Below are 19572 nucleotides of genomic sequence, written 5' to 3'. Positions count from 1 at the left end.
AAAAAAAAAAAAAAAAAAAAAAATGTCAACTCTGGTTTCGTTGGCAGTCTTTTGAAGGTATATACTGAGAATGATACCTTGTGAAAAATTCCCTTTGCCTCACATAATGATAATTTTGTACTGTGCTGTTCTGGCTTTATTTGGCCCCTTTAACTGCCCATTTAATTTCTGCATCTAGGGGTGACTATTAGTCGGGTTTTACACACGTTGGAAGTCTTGGATCGTCACTGTTTTGACCGAACTGATTCCAGCAATTCAATGGAGACGCTTTATCATAAGATTTTCTGGGCAAACCAAAACAAAGATAACCAAGAGGTAGTTAATATTTATTCTCTTCTTTTTGCCTTTCAGTTTTAAGCATATGTTTTTCTTCCTCATTCAGTAAACTCTGACAAAGCTTTTCCTATGAAGTGTAATATTTTATGAAGGCAAATACATTTTTTGAAATCTATCTGTTGTTTGACTGAAGTGAACTTCATTTGTTAACCACTTAACAGTTTACCCCGAGCATCACTCAGGTAGTGCATTTGTTTATGTGCTACTGTAGTGAGCATAGCTTGGGCAGGTGTCTTTTTAAGAAGTCAATTCTCATATTGAATTAACTTGGTAAAATTGTCATTTTTATGTTTCCTGGCATAAAATTTAAAAATATGCAATTTATAGTCATCCTATATTTAAATAGTTGGATTGTAAGTGGTTAAAAGAAATGTCCAGGGTTGGTCTGCCTTGCTGTATTGATTGGACTTTTCTTGGTTGTTTTGCCATCCTCCATTTTAGTTTTAGCAGAATATCCTTCATTTAGTGATTGAACTTTATACAATGTTTTGACTTTAATTTAGGGACTGTGTTTTAATATACAGCACAGCAGAGGGAAGTGCATGAATATTTGTGGCCACAGTCTGAAAAAACCTTTAGACAATGTATTAGTCAAGGTTCTCCATAGAAGCAGAACCAATAGAAAAAAGTGTGTGTCTGTGTGTATTTTTATATTTGCTATTGTCCACTGTGACTGCAGAGGACGGTACATGTGAAGTGTGCAGGGCAGGCTGGGCACAGTTGATGCTGCAGTCTGGAGTCTGGCAGCCCAATTCCCTCATCTTCTGGGGACCTTTGTCTTTTCTTAGGGCTTTCGTCTGATTGGATGGGGCCCACCCACACTGGAGAATACTCCTCTTTGCTGAAAGCTCACTGGTTTACATGTTAATCACCTCTAGAAAATACTTTTATGGCAACATTTAGACTAATATTTGACCAAAGAATTGGTTATCATACCTGGCAGATTTTACATTAATCACAGTTTTTATATCTTCCTAGCAAAACATTATTTTGTGAATGAGCTGGTGTATTAATGGAGGATTTTCAGTTATTATTTTTTCCCCCTCATTCTTACTTGGGAGAAGTAAAAAGTTTCTCTTTTCAATGAAAAATTCCTATGATATATCCAGGTTGTGATAGGCACCAGAAATACTGAAGTAAGTCTTAGAATGCCTTTAAAAATACTGTAGTTAATTGATTATAAGTATCTTTGATTTTTAAACTAGTCTTTGGGAATGTATATATGGAGAGAGAGAAAAGATGAAACCACAAAAACAACCCAAAACCTTCACTGTCTTTATGTGAGCCTGATATATAGTCCAGATTAGTCCTCTTTTGAAATAATTTGGGAGTCTTCACCCTGCTTCTCAAGGATACGGTTGTAGATGATGGGTACCATGTAGGACCATAATGTCGAGAGCCAGGTACAGTTTGAGTGTATTTCTAACCCTTGTGTGAGTCTCCTTAGAAATTCTCCAGTACTTCAGGAGAGCATACTGACTGAGCCTGCACAAGTCCCTGCTTACCAAGGCAAGTGATAGCACTACTACTCTGCTCTTTTGGGATGGAAATTTTAAAAATTCATTTCTTTGTAGTAGAGACTTTCTTAGGCTTTAAGGCGACTGAAATTTTAGTACATAAATGTGCATTGTTGGAAGGGGGAGTATGAGTCCCCAAATATCAAGGTATCTTTTTGAATTGGTGAGTTTCCAGTGCTAAGAATCGAGTAGAAACTACACTGTTTCATGGTGAGGGCTTTGCCAAGGTCTCAAAAGCACTTCAGCTTTGTGGCTGTAACCCTCTAGTGATTGAGCTGGCTAACTTGAGAAGTGTCACATCATTTGCTCACAGAAACTCAAATTACCTGGAAGTATTCTTAAGGGAAGATGATAATGAAGGTGTCTTATAAAGGGCATGATTATGTTGTGAAGTTTCTGAGTAAAATTACACTGCAGGATTCTCTCTGATGCTCAGTTGTCGCCAGAGGAGGTGTCTGAGAGGAGCCTTTGGGGTGCAAGGAGAAATTGGACGTTCTGCATACAGTCCATACTTAAGTGTTTCTTTTGTCTAGGCTTTATAACAGAGTTGTTAGTGCTAGCATAGGTATAGAGTTTATAAATAAATGTGTATATTTAGAGTTTTTCTTTAAAAGCAGAAAAACCCTTTGGGCTGAGAGGGTGGAGATTGTCTGGTTCTGATCAGAGCTTCCTACAAATGAGAACCTTCTTCTTCCCCATCCAGCACACAGAGGCTCCTGCCACTAGAGGGCACCATGTGCTCAGGCTGAGTCCAGGTTGCGCTAGTGACTCATCAGTAGAAATGTTGCCCCATTTAGCAATATTTATGGCAGAACATTGACTCAGGTCTGGAAAGACCTGATGTAATGAGTAGTGGTTTTGTGGTTAATATGCTGTTTTATGGGTAAGATTAAAGAACTATATTTTAAATCTGTAATTCAGACTGATCGTCTAATGTTAACCCGCCCAAAAGAATATCTAAGTGGATCCTTCTATAATATTTAAAGCTGCATTAATTTTTAAGATATGGTTTTAATATATTAACTGTGTATCAAGGTATGTTTATATATGCATGCAAATGATAAAGTTTCATTTCTGTTTACTTTTTGCCAGGAGTTTCTGTTTTCTTCACTACTAAGTATTTTATGCTTATGGAATTCATGTGAACTGCAGCACTGTGTTGACTCTGAGCATCAGCTGTGTGACCTTGAGCAAATTCCCGAAGACTGTGTGTCTAAGCACCCTTGTGGAACAGGCATAGAGCACCTACTTATTCTGTTCACCTCTAAGAGACAGGAGCATCTCGAGTTTACAAAGCACTGTATAGATGTATTTCAGAGATCCTAGTTAAAACAGCAGCCGTTATTGCTATTGTAGTGGAAGAGCCGATATGATGAAGCCATTCTCCAATAAGAAGAAAATGTATTAAGTGGTGTGGTTAGGATTCAGAAACCCGTGTCACTCCTTTAAAATATATTTCTGTTTTGGAGGGGATTTCATAATTTGTTTCAGGATTGGGGTAATATGACAGATAATAGAAACAGTTACCAGCCTCTGTTGCAGTGGGTTTGAGGCTTGCTGTTATTGGAGGTTGTATCTAGGCATGTGAAGTCCTCAGGTTGCATAACCCGTTCCCCACGTGTGTTTGAACTGCACCCTACTTCCCTTTTCTTTGGAACTGATAAGGGGAAATCGGGTCCGCTCTACTTTCCTGTGGAGAATGAGGAGAACATCTGTCCAGAGGGGGGACGCCAAGAGGTCTGAGGTCCAGAGCTGTGTTTGCGATTGGTTTCTGTGTTTAGTGAAAGCCTGTCTCAAACTGCCGTGCAGGGAGGGCAGACACTGACAGCTTGATCCTGTGTGTGGAGGCCTGATGGCGCTATGCCCCCTGTGGAGGTGTCATGCCTGTGGCTTGCTTTCACTAATTCCGCATGGAATGCATTATTCCTTTACCCTTTTCCCTGTCTCCCTCATGTTCTGGTACTGGGATGGGGAGCTGGAAAACGGGCATGCCCTTTGTGAAAAGGCAGCAGCTCTCAGACTCTACTGTGGACTTGACTCCTTGTTGTCCGATCGTCTGTCATTTCAAGAAAAGCTGGGTGTCAAGATGTGTGTGTAAACTTTCCCAGGACTCCAGCATCCTGCCGGCTGGGCAGTGTGTCTGCTGGCCACATTTGGGCAGGTGCCTGTCACTCCTCAGCTGCTGGTACCTGCTCTCTACAGTGTTACCTGCTTGTTTTCTTGCTACGTGTTTCAGTGCCACCACCCATATGAGGTAGGTACTTGTCGTGGGGCTGAGACCTGATTCCAAGTGCAGTGACAGGTCTGTCGCTGTTGACTGCAGCACTGAGCAGCGGAATGCGGAGGGCCCCTGAGCCTTGCAGAGCTCCCTGACCACGTCCTTCCTCCTGGCTTCTTGCCTTCGTTGTGGTGTGCAGGAAGGCAGAGGCAGATGTATGTGGGGTCCCCTGGGGAACATGGACAGAGAGAGGGTCTAGGGTGCCAGGAAGAGCTGCCTTGCACTTCTCTCTCTGGGGCCCCTGGGAGCAAACTTTTTCCTGAGTAATGAGAAGGCGAAACAGCTGTGCTGGATGGCGCACTCCAGATGAGGAGCATATCTGTTTCCTCTTCGCTGCCCTTCATACCACCATCACCGGTCAAAACCTGGAAATGCACATGTCTTTTGCTTATATTTGTTTTATATGTGTTCGTATGGGTTGTTTGTTTGTTTGTTTTTTGATTAGCAAGGTTCTTAAGGCCAGAAAATGTGCTTTACTTATCTTGAGTACAGAGCCTTCTGGGTCATTTGGGGTTTTTGTATACTGTCGTCTAAGAACTGCCTGACAGCCATTATTGAAAGGAGAAGCTTTGTTTCTGTCATGGCTGTGCTTGTTCCACACTTGTCTTCCTGAAGTCCTATAGCTTCATGGAGGTAGGGTCTGTTTCTTCTGCTCTGCTGCATCATCAGCTCTTGGCTTCGTGCGTGGGGCTTGAACGGTGTAGGTCTGCCAGACATTTCATATTTTTTGATTTTTTTCAGTCTTTACCCTCAGCAGCAAAGCTGTCACTTAAGTGCTATACTCATCAGTGGACTCATCTATGATGATTCAGTAGCTGAATGTCCTCTTAGAAGGTGGGGCCTGGCTGGGTATGTGTTACTGGGCTGTGACCCGGAAGGGTGTATTCTTATCCCCAACTCCTCCTTTCTGTCACTGCTTTCTGGCCACCGTGATAGGAGCAGCTTTCCTCTACCAGGCCATTTTTCCACTGTGCCATTTTTGGCTTGGAGCCAACCAACTATGGACTGAATTCACTGAGACTATTAGCTAAAATACCCCTCTCCTCTAAGTTGTGGGTTATCAGATCAAATATTTTGTCCTAGTGATGGGAAAATAACTAATATAAAGTTTATTAGAAGTATGCCAATTGTATTAATATATTAGGAAAACAAAATTGTGTGCCCAGGCATTTAGACTCTGTTGTTATTAAAAGGGTTAAAAAAGTCAGTTCACTTAGGTTGGAGCGAGCCTCTTGGTTAGTTTTTGAGCTTCTGTGTTATTCAACTTTTTTGTTGCTATAACAAATACTTGAGATAAATAAGTTATAAACAGGAAAGACTTATTTTGGCTTACAGTTTTAAGAGGTTTTAGTTTATGATTGGTTGCTTTAAGCCTATGGTAGCACATCATGGGAGGAGCCTATAGTGGAGCCAGAAATGAGAGAGGGCGAGGGAGAGTTGTACATAGTTTGAAATTTCACTGTCTATAGGAGCACACCTGAAAGATTAAAGACCTCCTACTAGGCCCCACGTTTTACAGGTCTATCACCTGTCAATAGCACCATGTTTCTGGGACTAAGCCTTTAACACCAGACTCCCTAGAGGGTCACTTATCAAACCATAACAGTGTGTAAGCAAATCTTTTCTCTTAACTTTTTTTTTGGCATGCTTCATATGTACGAGGTCTTGTTTTAAGTGTCTTATACCATCTTATTTTTCTCTGACCTGTGAGGCACATTGAAAAAAAAAATCCTTTTATAGATGAGGAAACCAATATCTCCAGAGGACATGAAATTGTCCAACTCATATCCAACTTAGTGGGAGAACAGAGATTGGAATCATGAATGGTTCTAGAACAACTTTTTACTAGTATATTCCAGTTTTTACACTGCTTAAAATAAATATTTTATTTCAAGTAATAATAGAGTAGAACAAACAATCTTAAGATACAATTTTGCTAAGGAAAAAAGCAACTATTGTAATTGCCACAAATAATTTTCCACATATAGTATTAATTTTGGCACATTTGCTGTACGTGTGGGAATCTCTAGTTTTTAAAGTTTCTTTGCCAATTTTAACATAGTAAACATTAATGTAGAAAATTCAAATCCTGAATTTGGTCAACATCGCCTTTGTTTATAGCACGGACTTTAGGCCAATATAGATGTGAATTTGAATTGGTAAACACCGGTGGTCGTGTTCATGGCTGGGAATCTTTAATATTCCCTTTCTTATCAGCATGTTTATTTCTCATAACAGATAAATAGTTTATTGTGCTGTATCATGATGGTTTTGGAAATTGAATGTGGCATTTTAATTATTTTAAGTATGAGAGATGTGTACTTTTCTAGGACTTTTGGAAGGATTTACTTTGTAATTACAGTTCATCCCATGACTCTGATCATGTGATTACATATTTCTCAGAACTCTTATTTTCTACATTTGTATTGTTTACATGTTGATTTTTTTAAAACTGAGAGATAGAAAACTTAATTTTTATAGCAGTATAAATAAATGACAATTGATTAAATATTTAGAGGAATTGTTTTGAATTTGTTGTTTTACTTGTATCATTGTTTTCTTAGAAGAAAGTTATTCTCACTTCTGTAGCTTATATTTTGTCTTTTAGATACAGTATTACACTATCCAAAGACTGTCAACATTTACTCTATGGATGTGAGATTAGGAAAATTTACTCCATTCTCCACCACAGAATCAACCATCTCAAACATCTTTAGGAAATGTACACATGGAAACGTTCATTTATGTAAAATTTATCCAAAGTAAATATCATTTTATATAATCTAAGTTTGCGATTAACAGGCTTACGCTTATTACCTTATATGGTGATTCTGGATAGTAGTGCTCTTGCTGACTCCGTTCTGTGGGCTTGTGTTCTGTTAGCAGTTAGACCACTTTTAGCTTGTGTGACTCAGGAAATTCACCCAGCAATCTGCAGTGGGCCTCAGGCTGCACACCATGACACATTAGTATCTTTCTCTGTGTATTCCGTAGAGTTGTGATGCTATAATTTTTTTCCTTTGTGGCCATTATGTTTGATGTTGACCAAGAGTGATTAATTTCATTTACAAAGATGTCGTTTATAAACATAACCAGATTAAAGAACTATTGAAAAGCTTTATTTAGCATCTCATCTCAAGTTGTTTTAGTTAGCTCTTGCTTACAGTCATGAATCATCGATTTTTTCCCTGTTTTCCTTTAAAGGTATTATTTTATAATCTAGATAGCATATTAAAAATTTTTTATTTAAAAATATCAAATAATGTCCCTAAATATCCTCTAACTTTTACAAGAAGCCTGTCTCCCTGGTATGTTGTCAGCTAGCTTTCCTTCTTTATTTACCAAAGAGTAGCAGACCTGTGGTTATAGACTAAGCCTAATTTCATCTTGCCTGCTTCCCTTCTCCTGGAAAGAATAATGTGGCAGATCCCCTCTTGATGAAAACCTTCTTTTACATTTGCATTGTTTTGCAGGGTGGGGGGGCGGTTCTGGGGGTTGAATCCAGGGCCTTTGCATAGAGCTGTTATCTGCAGCCTTTTCATGTTTTGAGATGGGGTCTCACTTAGTTGTTGAATTGCCCTGGCTCGACTTGAACTTGCAGTCCTTGTGCCTCAGCCTTCTAGAGTGCAAGGATTGCAGCTGTGTGCCGCTGTACCTAGCCCACATTTGCAGTATCTTTATTATAGTGCAGATGGTACCATTAAAGACCATTAATTTGCTGCAGAATTTATGTTTTCACTATTTTACCACTGGAGTGTGTTCCAAATTCATTAGAGCATATAAATTGTACTGTTTTTTGAAAGATCTTGATGAGCTTTAAATTTAGTGTGTATTTGTCCTAGTCTCAGGAATGTCTTTTTGATTTTAAAAGTCTTTTTTTTTTTTTTAGCTTTCAACTTGAATTCCTTGGTTTTACACACAGCTCTGTAATAGAGCAGCTTTTAAACATTTGACAAGTTAACCTTTAGACCTTAGTTTATTCAACTGTAAAATTATAGGTTTGTTGTTAAAGCATTAGAATAGGAAATGCCACATAACCAACACACATTATGTAGAACAGTAGTAAGATTGTTAATTTTGCTCCATAGTCTTTGGGTGTTTTCCTAGGCATTTAGGTACATGTATATGAATAGTCAACAACTACAAAAGGTTGGAGAACATAAATGGAATTGGACTGTACATAATCTACAGGATCTTTTAATGTTTTTCTTCCACTGCCTAGTATTATCTATTACTTTTTGTTTGTGTGTTTTGGTCTGGTTCTGATGTTAAGCTCTCTTGCTGGTTCTACTAGTTTTCTACATAATTCTCTCGAGTTAGTGGGAAAACTAATCATTCCATGAAAGCTCTAGAAATGTTGCCATATCCTGTGAAGTACTTATTCCTTTCTTTTTTTGTTCCCTAATTCTACCAGAGTAGAGCAATTAGTAAATGCCAGTGGTGCCAAGTATTATTGTTGAGGCAATCACTCTTGACTCATGAGCATAGGACTCGGGATGCTTCTACAATTTCTTACTTAATCACCTGTTGGATTAAAGCAGGTATTTCCCCACATTAAGTAAACACACCTGTAAACTTTACCCTATTTTTTCTTTTAGTTTCATATATTGTGTGTATTGTTTTTATCCTTTGACTAAATAATATGTATTGAACCTCTTCTGTGCCAGTCACTAGCAGATGCTGAAATTAAAACAGTGAAAAGGACAAATGCCTGCCCTGTGGAAGCATCTGCCAAGTATTAGTGGCAGAGTGAAGTCTTTGGTAATGCATCCCTCAGCTTCTGTTTTCTGGGTGTCAGTTAGAAGTCTGGCCTGTTGTAAAGAAGTAGACCTCAGGGCTGGACCAGAGGGTTGTAGCAGCTGGCTGGGTTGGGGTAGCTGCAGACTTCCTGAGGTCTGTGTGAGCCATGTTGGCGATCTCTGCCAATTGTGGTGCTTTTTTTCCTTCATGTGATTCCATTTCACTCAAGGGAAGGAGTAAGCAGCAAGGTGCAACAGAAAGTATGGACTTAGTGGTATTGATCCCTAGTTTTTCCATTTTCTGTCTTGGTACTCTTTTTGCCCATCTTACAACTTTCTGAACCTCAGTTTTCTTACCTGTAAAATGTGAATAGCAACACCTATCTTTAGTTTGTCATTAAAAGTAGAGATTGTTTATGTAGAGCACCACAGCTTGTTTAGTATTTTCTATTATACTTTTTCTACCTGTGGTTGGAATTTGAAACTGTAGTTACTAGTAATGATTACGTGTTTTAATTTGTACTGGGGTAGACTCCATAGATTAATACCCCTTTTCTGGTGACTTTACTTTTGTATGCTGTAGTTCACTTTGTGCCCCTCCCCGTAATTCCTGTGTATCCCATTTGCTACAAGTTAGTGGCTTCATACTATAGGTTGTTCATCAATTTCTTTTGTCCATTATAGAGCACCGACATGACAAATGCCAGTTCTGCCCCCAAAGACCCCCTTTCTCCTTACTATAGTGTTTTGGGTGGTGAGGTACTTTGCTTTAGTAGCTCTCTGTGGTGTGCTTCCTGCTGGTTATCTGCAGCCGATAGCTGGAGATCTAACGGCCACGAAGATAAGTTGTGGAAGATGTATATTACATAGGAGTACATAGTATTACACAAGTGAGCAGATTTCTCTGATGCGGTGTATTCTTAGGAGAGGCCAGAGAAGCTTGGGGCCTCTTCCAGAAAGTGACTGTGTATCCTGAAGGTATAGGCAGTTCACCTTCCCAGGTTCTTGTCATATACAAGTTTAATTCTACCCATGTGTTTCATTTCCAAGAGTTATGTTGTGGTAAAAGTGCCATCATTTACCTGGGTGATCTTGGATACATTATTTACATTTTTATGTTTGGTTTCTTTATATGTAAATTGGGATAATAATGCTAAAGAGTTTATAGGTTGTGAAGATTGAGAAATTGATACTGTAAAACATTTATTGTAGTGTATAACTTTAAATTAAGTAAGCACGTAATTAATGTTAATTATCTTTACCCCTAGTACTTGAAATTTGCTAAGCTAAGGTATCAGTCATAGGAATTTTGACAATTACTAAACTCACACTGTTATTTCCTGTTTTAAATTTTTATTAGAAATGACTGAAAAGATTTACATGTAAATTCAAGAACTTTGAGTTGTTTTTGTTGTGTCCAAAGGGACAGTTTTAAATTCTTTTTTTTATTAAATCTTAAATTTTTATTTTTTTATTTTTATTTTTTCAGCTTTAATTGAGTTTATTGGTACATTTTAGGGATACAGTACAGTTACATTCATTGTTGGGATCTTGTACCTTTACATGACAGGACTTGGTTCTTATTTTTTCCCCTTGTCCCTGCCCTCCCTTCACAGTTACATTCATTGTTGGGATCTTGTACCTTTACATGACAGGTCTTGGTTCTCATTTTTTCCCCTTGTCCCTGCCCTCCCTTCACCCCCTCCTCCCCTCCCCATCTACAAGCACTTTATTTCCATCTTTTCATTTTCTCACATTTTTTTCTTTTCCATTTCTCACATTTTTCTTTTCCCTTATTCCCTTTCCCCTACCCATCCCACCTTCCCTACACCTTTACCCCTTTCTTCCCATTTCATAATGTCAGTAATCTTATTAGGATCTTATGTATTATTGCTGTTTATTCACACCAGAGAAACTATTCGGTATTTACACATGTGTGCCTTATTCATTTCACTTAGGAGTATATCTTCAGTCTTGACTTCAGTTATAACCAGAGTTATCAATAAATATTGCAGAAAACCTATTCTGCATAGTAGTATTTTAATCACCTGAGAATGGATAGGAGGTAGTCTACTTTAGCGTACTAAACATTTTATAAGATTGAGGACAGGACTTTGTGCCCCTTATATTCAAAGAATTGCTTAAAGACTCCTGCCAGTCATAGGTTACGTCCAGAGTCACAGTAAAGCCGTGTGGATGGGCGGTATGATTTCCGTCCCTGCCTTGACCTACCTGGGTGCAGGGAGGAGCAGTGCCCACAGCAGAAGTAGGGAGCATTGCTCCTGGAAGGAGGCGCGAGTGGGGGCAGGGAGTGGCCACTGCCTGAGGGCTGAGGACACCGAACAAGAGAAGGTTGGGATTTGCTGCTGCGGTGCATCTTTAGCCTCTTCTTTCTACATTCCCTACAAGCTTTTCCCATCTGCCTTTATTTATACATCTTTAATCATGTGTTGAAATACACCCATTTGTCTGCAGAAAAATAGAAATAAAATCAAAACCAAAAACGAACATTCCCGTAGTTCCACTGCTGAAACCAGATTTTCTCACCTGTGAACCACTCTTATGGACCATTCTCTGTTTATGAGGTCACCAGCTTTTCTTACAGTTGACCTGCTATGTGCCTCTTCAGTTCTAGGGGATCTGGGGATTAGACTCGGGACCTTGCACTTTGGAGGCAGATGGCGGCACCTCTGAGCTAGTAGCAATTTAGTACCATACCATACTTATGCAGGCATATCTGTCTTTTTACTCTAGGATTGTTTTGGGGGGATGTATTTCCAAAGATTGGATTATTGGAGTAAATCATGTAAAACTTTTAAAAGATTTTTGTTATATAATGGAAATTACATCTGAAAGAACAATACTAATTTTTATTCCTGCAAAGTAATACATGAGAATACATTTCTGTCTGGTGCCTAGAAAGGGGCCTGGCAATAGAAGGTCCTCAATGAATATTTACTGAATGAATTAATGAATGAACGAAGGATACCACCTGTTTCATGGCAGTCCTCCATGAATTGTTAATTGTTTTCTAAATTCAAAAATTTTATTGTAGCTATCTTATATTTGCTCTTCAAACACCAGTCCTCTGCTCCTGTAGCTAATACCATGTTTGCTACCCTAACTGTTTGCTTAAAACTACTTTGGATTGATTCATCATTGCTGTGGAAATTTATTAAAATTTGGTGGTTTGGAACTGCACAGAACATTGTCTTACGGTTTGGGAAGTCAGGTTCTTACTAGGCTATAATTTAAGGATCCTTCATGTGTGTTGTTCTGGAGCCCTTTGTGGGAGAATCTCTCTCTTTTTCTTTCCCAGTTTCTGGAAGCTGTCTGCATTCCATAGCGTATCATCTCTTCTCCCAAATTCAAAGCCAGCGTCAGAGCATGTTCAGATCTGTCTTTGATACCTGCTTCTCTTGTCACACTTCCTTCTCAGTTCTCCTGCACTCTGTCCCGTGAGGATCCCAGTGATTCTTCTGGACTTACCCCCGTGCTCCCATCCCGGGTTCCTTAACGTGCTCCCATCTTCAAAGCCCCTCTTGCCTTTTCAGGTAACATATTTCTAAGTCCTGAGATGGGAATATGAGTGTCTTAGACGTTGGTGGGTCATTCGTGTGCCTACGTGATACTGATTTCTCTTTTTGTTCATCTCTACTTAGAAACGTAACTAATTCAAGGTTTTTCTAGTAAGCTGCATTTTGGGCTAGGGATTTAGCTCAGTGGTTCTGTGGCTTGCCTTGCAAGCTCAAGGTACATCCCTGGTACAAAAAAACCAAAAAACCAAAACCCAGAAACTGCTTTTTAAAGGATATTGAGGATCTAATAATGCTCTTCAGTATTTTCTCTAGTCCTGTACTATGCATATGCATCCACTGTTTATATAGTGTCCTAATACATACATATGTATATATATGTGTGTGTATAGATATGTACATGTGTATATATGTATATATTGTATATATGTATATATTGCAGCTGTATCTAACTCCTTTGCAGATCTACCTTGAATTCTTGCCTTGATGCTACTATGTGTTAAAATAACTTCATCTTTGCTCTACAGTTTTAGTTGTTTTGAAAAAAGGAGCTGTATAATTTTAGAAATTTGACCTTTAGAAGGAGAATTTATTTCAACTTACATATTTGAAATCATGACAGTTATTTGAATTAATTTGTAAGTTATTACCCAACAGAGAAATAGAAGCTATTCCCTTTCCCTTCCTTTTTATTTAGTTTGCAGTGCGGAGGATTGAACCCAGGGCCTTATGTATTTCCAATAATTTTTAAGAACCTGGTTGTTGCAGAGCAGTGTAGAGGATATGAGGCAGGGAATGTGAGCCATGAATGTCAGTACATGCATTGAACATTATGCTGGAGTATACCTTGGAACTAATGTTTAGGGCCAGATAATTCTAAGTAATGGAATCCAGGTAAGATTTCTTATTAAATCCACCTAAAATGGGGACAAACAGCAAACAGTTGGGAGAAAATGTTTGAATGGGACATTAGCTTTGAACGCAAAAACTTTAAAAATTCACTTTATAATTTATAGATAATTTTTAATAATAAATAGTGATAAAATACAGCACAGACATATAATATGTAATTCATACTGTAGAAGAGATATGCATTCAAACAAGAATGATGTGTTCCAGGATAATCTTCTGAGGAGTTAGTGTGAGTCACACATTAGCTTTGGTAAAACCTTCTTGTTTCATCTAGAATGGACTTGGAGCCTGCCTGTTACTCCCTCCCCACTCTCCCAGTACTCTAAGGAAAGGGTAGCATCATGTTTGATATTCCCAAAGCAGTGCACTTTGCACTCTTGGAATCTGGTCAGCATTGGAAAATATTTACTGATTTAAAAAAATGGATTTTGGAATTATAATTGATGTGAACGCAAGAAAATTCCTGTGCTAAGATTATATGTTTAAAATGTTTAATTCTTTTTCTGCAGCATTGTTCTCAGTGTGTTGGTGTATGGTTTTCTAAATTTATGTACCTTCTAATAACTGGAAAGTGTAGCAGGTAGACTTGGGGCCCGTCTGCATGTTGAGAGCGCAGATGTCTGGTAGTGGGACATGTGGAGGCTGTGTCCTATGAGATGCCGGAGGTGTCTCTTGGTGCTTGGGCTCAGGTGCTTGTTTTCTCCACACAATGCATATGTTTCTTTGCTTTACAGTTAGTTATGTTTTTCTGTCTAGCTTTTTGAGAGTAAGGACCAGGTTTTAAAAATGTTTGTTTGCTCAGTACCTAGTATCATAGGTACTCGAAGCCTTTACTGGATGCTTTTGGACATGAACTGACTTTTTGTAGGGACTTGGTTTTGGTCACATTACCGCAAATGTGTGGCCATACACAGATGTGTTCCAAGAAGTCTCTGCTTGCGTGTGTGCTTTTCTTTGCAACTCCAGGTCAGGCCGAGCCTGGTACTTATATATTGGATGAGTCAAATCATTGAAAGGCAGAGTACTCTTTTTATAATCATTGGGTTTTAATAAATCCATTTCAAAAAATTATCGTGAACTAAAACCCTTTAACACAGATTTGGAATTCCAGTAGATGTTTTAAAAATTTAATTTTCTTTTTTTCCTCATTGAGTTTATTGGTACATTTTAGGGATACAGTACAGTTACATTCATCTTTGGGATCTTGTACCTTTGCATGACAGATCTTGGTTCTCATTTTTTCCCCTTGTCCCTGCCCTCCCTTCACCCCCCCTTCCCCCTTTACAAATACTTTATTTCCATTTTTTCATTTATATTTTTTCCTTTCCCTTATTCCCTTTCCCCTACCCTTCTCACTTTCCTTACATCTTTAGCCCTTTTCTTCCTATTTCACATTGTCAATTATATCATCAGGATCTTGTGTACCATTATACTCTGGTGTAAATTTAATGTTCTTCCATGCACAAAACTCAGAGACAAAGAGACAGACATGGTTTGGTTGGTTTGACCACATTATTGAAATGGTAAGAAACTATCTTTTCTATTCCAGAGTATCAACCAATTTCTCCAGTAAGCTATTTTTCTTCAATTTTTAGCTAATTTTTTGAGAAATTTTTTTCTATTTGGTTTGAAATTGAATGACTTTTAAAAGTTATTTATTAATTTCCTGTTGGAAAACTTTTGCCACAAGATTGTTTGCAGAATTCTTTTTTAAAGTTAAGAAAATGAATACATTTTTGTGGTATATAATAATTACATTCATCATGGGGAGTTGGTACCTTTATAGATCAGATTTTAGTCCATTTTACTTCCCATCTCTCTCTCTACTTCCGTCTTTCTCTCTCACCTCCCTCCATCCCCAGACTCTCATTTTCAAAAGATCAGTCATTTTTAAACCCATCTGGAGTTTTCTGAAAAATCTAGGCTTCATCTGTTTTTATTTATTTATTTTTAATCCTTTGATTTTTTTGAGATGAGGTCTCTCACTGTGTAGTTCGGTCTGACCTTGAACTCACTGTGTAGCCCATGCTGGCTGTGAACTCATAGTAATCCTTCTGCCTCAGCCTCCCAAGTGCTGGGAATACAGGTGTGCAGCACCACGTCTTAGGTGTTCTTAGGGTTCATCCTGCAAATCACCATACAAGGACATTGTAGTGTGAATGTTTAAAAAATATGTATTTTATTTCTTTAGCATAAAAACTATTTACTCAAAATTTACAATGTATATGAAAGTATAAAATACAAGTCACTTTTACAGATTTTTTTTTTTACTCAAACATGTTTTAAAAATGTAGAAGCTAAATACATTCTTTCAAATTGGAAGATTATGTAATTCAGATTATCATTAGCACTTTTATATAAATCACTGTCATAATAGTTCCTAGCAGGTCTCCAAAGAATAATTTTGCTAAATTTAATGTAGCCTAGTGGCCTTGCAGTAATTTAATGGAATAAGGACATGAACAAGTGAAAGGAAGACCATTGTAATTTAACTAGATAAAATTTTGTTTTTACAAAATAAGTTAGTTGCTTTGGATGACAATGCACATAAAGGAATGAGAGTATATGAATTTAGGAGAGCGAAATGTCTCTGAATGTTTTCCCTTGCATATCCAGAAACATTTTAGAGATTAGAAAAAGCTGATTGAAAAAATGAATGTGAATTCTTTATGAGTTATAATAATGCTTCTTATTTTGCTTTTTTTTTTTTGTACCAGGGATCGAACTCTGGTCCTTGAGCTTGCACAGCAGCTGGTGGAACCACTGAACTAAATCCCTGGCCCCTGTTTTGCTTTTTAAGGTGCAGTAAGACTGCTGTTCGATTTATGCTGTAACAGAAACTCACTATTTGCCTTAAATTAGAATGAGTTGTTTTTTAATATATATTTTAAATACAGAACAACTCTTCATAGATTTTCTTAAAAGGGAATCTGTTAAGTGGCATTTTCCTGACATTTTCCCCATTCTTTCTCATTCACTCAGTGATTTACGTGATTACAGAGTGTGTGTAGGCACTAAGGGCACAGTAACAAGGAAATCAGCTCCTGTTTCATGGTGCTTACGAGCCACTGTAGTGAGGGGATGCAGACAGTGAGATTATACCTAAGTGCATCCTTAGACCAGCAGAGAAGAAGACAGCCTGTGAAGCCCTGGGGAAGAACAGGCCAGAGGAAAGAGCAGCCAACACTGGGGCCTAGTATGGGGGTGCGCTTGATGTGCTTGAGGGACTCTGGTGTAGCTAGAGTAGTTTCTGAGGGAGGTGACTCCGGTCTGGACTGAACGGTGGTACTATTTCCTAAGAGAAAGTAAGTACTAAGGACAAGAAAGGGATCTGAAGCAGAGTTGAGTGTAGTTTAGGTGTCAGTTGGATTTACGGTGCTGTGGGACAGCAGGCAGAGATGTCCTGGAGCTGCTGAAAGTGATGTGGGTGTTAGTAGTTTAGGGGAGATTGTGGGCTTCAGGAGAGGAGTTGGCCTTTGTTTCTCATCATCACAGTTGGAATGATAACTACTTTCAGGTTTCTGTCAGGATGAAGTAAGGTTGCTTATGTAAATAAGATTGAACGCAGGCATGGAACACAGGTCATGTAATTGGAGGTTATAATATTGTACCGCAAGGCAGGAGGAAGGTATTTGATTTCCACTATATTTAGATAGGCCTCTTCTGTTCTTTACATTTATTTCTGTTTATCAGAAATCTTGTCTTTTTTTCTTCCAAGACCAATGTTTTCAAAATACAATTTTCTCTTTCACATTATAAAAACACAAAATGAAAAATCTCCTATAATCCCTTCATCTAGATAAAACCTCTGTTAACACTCAGCCAGGTGTGGTGGTGCATGCCTGTAATCTCAGCACTCAGGAGGCTGAGGCAAGAAGGATCTTCTTGAGTTTCAGGCTGGCCTGAACTATGTTGCAAGACATAGTTTCAAACCAAACCAAACCAATGCAGACCACCAGTGTGACTCTCTGAAGCTACATTTTGTGGCCACATCTCCCGAAGTTGGGCTCAGTTAGGGTTTCTGTTTTAGTCTTTTGAGGAGTATAACTTTTGGAGCAATGAAATGTGCCTTAACAGCATCTAACACTCATGCCCATTCTGGGCACTTGGATTAGATTTGTTGTTGTTCTGCTGTTCTGTTTTGAATGCACACGCTGCTTAATTTGTGGATCTTCAGTGTGTTGCATGTAGTGAGTTTATGTGCATTTATATTTTCCAGAGAGACGATTTGGACACACTAGCTGTTGTTTAGCTTATGAAGGGTGTATGGTCATGTGAATAGATTTATTCTCTCTTTTGTTGTAGTTCTCTTAGTAAATTTATGCCTTGCCATTTCAACCCATGTTACATCTCATATAATGTCTTTAGTGTGAAAATAATTAAAAAACTCTTAGGTCTGTAGGTACTGACAGTGGAGTGAAGTACTTGTACTTTGTAAAAAGTACTTGATTACTTTATAGCAGCTTTTTATCTGATTTTGAAGAAACAGGGAAGAATTTTTTAAAATGTTTAAAAATGTCAGTAAGATGCACATTATTGGTTAGAGTAATAAAAACTGATAGCAGTGCTTTTGGAGTATCTGTTTACTTTCTTATTCTAAATCTAAGCAGGTGGCACTTCACTAATTGGCTTTAAATATTTTTTATTTTTCTGTGAGTAAGTTTGAATTTAGGTAGGTTTACTTTCCTTTTCTTTTTTTTTGGTACCAGTGATCGAACTTGGGACCTTGAGCTTTGTGAGGCAGGTGGCAGAACCACTGAGCTAAATCTCCGGCTCGAGTTTTCTTTCTTATTTGATGCCATGCTCAAAATTCATTATTTTAAATCATTTCCCCTTGTATTAAGAGACCAAGAGCATCCTTTTGAGACCTGTCACAAATTACTTTTTGTTTTGTTTTATTGTGAGTCAAAGTGTGTTTAAATCTCCACATTTGGTATTAGATGAGTAAAAATCTTGGAATAAATGATTTTCATGATCTGAATTGTTTAGTGCTATTCAAAGCTGATCTTGGTTTCTCAGATGACACTGGGTTTTTCAGGTGCCTTCTCATGGTCACAAATCTAAAACAAGCTAAAATTTTTTGTGTGTATATGTATATTCTTCCACAGAGAATGTTCATAATGTGTCGTAATCTTACTTGAGTTTATGAATTTTAAAATGCTGACTTTTTTATGTGGTATATAAGTGCCAATAGTGTGATGGTCCACTTTCCTATCATAATGTTTATACACATGGGAAATCTTAAACCTTTGCAGTTGATACAACGTTTCCTTGACAGGAACACTCTGAAGGAGACAGACAGAGTGCAAGGAAGCACAGCTTCTCTGCCACCATCACCCTGCGACTGAGCTCCACCATGATTCATGTCCCTGAGGTCCCCTCAGCCTCAGTCATGGTAGTCCATCCTGAGGCTGATGGTGTGGACTCTGCAAAGACCCAGTGTACTTTGTTAACTGTATCTACTTTTAATTATCTGTTCTTTTTGATGCTTAGCTGACATTTTTTATGCTTGTTGTTTCTGACGGAATGGGTATTTTACCAGCATTCCAGTCCCCACCTCTTTCTGATTTCTTATTGAATGGAATCATTTGATAACCCAGCCCGATAGTATCATGCATACATGAGGTCCTGACTGGGGTCCTGGTGCAACAGTTGAGGGCAGTGCTTTGGTGGTCAGTAGTCATTTTCCCTTTCTTTTAGATTTGAAATTGAATTGTAGAGGATCGAAGGGGCAAAGTTATGACTCTAAATGAAGTCATCTATAAGAAACCATTCTCTTAAGAATTGTCACAGATTCAGTGAGTGTGATTTCTAAGTGATTTCCTTCCTTATGACTAATCTTTGACTCTTCACACTTCAAATGATTTAGAAGCCCACCTTAAAACTCCTTTAACAAAATATGGGGGCAAAGCTTTGAAGCTTAAGGCGCTCCATTGTTTGCTTCTTGACCCTGTTGGGCGAACCTTTCATTTGATATGGTTGGTGCCTGTTTCTCTTGGTCATTAGGTTGCCCCCAGTGATGAAGCTGTGGTGACGCTGTTGTGTGAGTGGGCCGTGAGCTGCAAACGGTCAGGCAAGCACAGGGCCATGGCGGTGGCCAAGCTCTTGGAGAAGAGGCAAACAGAAATCGAGGCAGAGGTAGGTCTACTTTTCTTTCTGCTTGTTGAATGTTGTAGTCTAAACATACTGTTGAGGAATACATGTTTATCTTCATTGTGCTCTTTTGCTCTTTTTTTTTTTTTTTTTTTTTTTTC

General features: G+C 38.4%; 1 protein-coding gene across 11 annotated transcripts in view; it reads left to right on the top strand.

Annotated features, from left to right (window-relative positions):
• The window catches only part of Med12l (mediator complex subunit 12L), a 305898-nt gene that overhangs the window by 71269 nt on the left and 215057 nt on the right, over positions 1–19572 (top strand). For all 11 annotated transcript variants that reach the window (XR_004515566.1, XR_004515567.1, XM_033759546.1 and 8 more), the window contains 2 exons: positions 179–315; positions 19325–19456. Coding sequence is in view for 9 of the 11 variants with exons in the window: in XM_033759546.1 (XP_033615437.1) it covers positions 179–315; positions 19325–19456 (269 nt within the window). In the remaining 2 variants the exon portion in view is untranslated. The remainder of the gene's footprint in view (positions 1–178; positions 316–19324; positions 19457–19572) is intronic.

This window comes from Fukomys damarensis, unplaced genomic scaffold (genome assembly GCF_012274545.1).
Source record: "Fukomys damarensis isolate Sample0158 unplaced genomic scaffold, DMR_v1.0_HiC HiC_scaffold_37, whole genome shotgun sequence".
NCBI lineage: Eukaryota > Metazoa > Chordata > Mammalia > Rodentia > Bathyergidae > Fukomys > Fukomys damarensis.
This window is presented reverse-complemented; position numbering and strand designations above follow the sequence as displayed.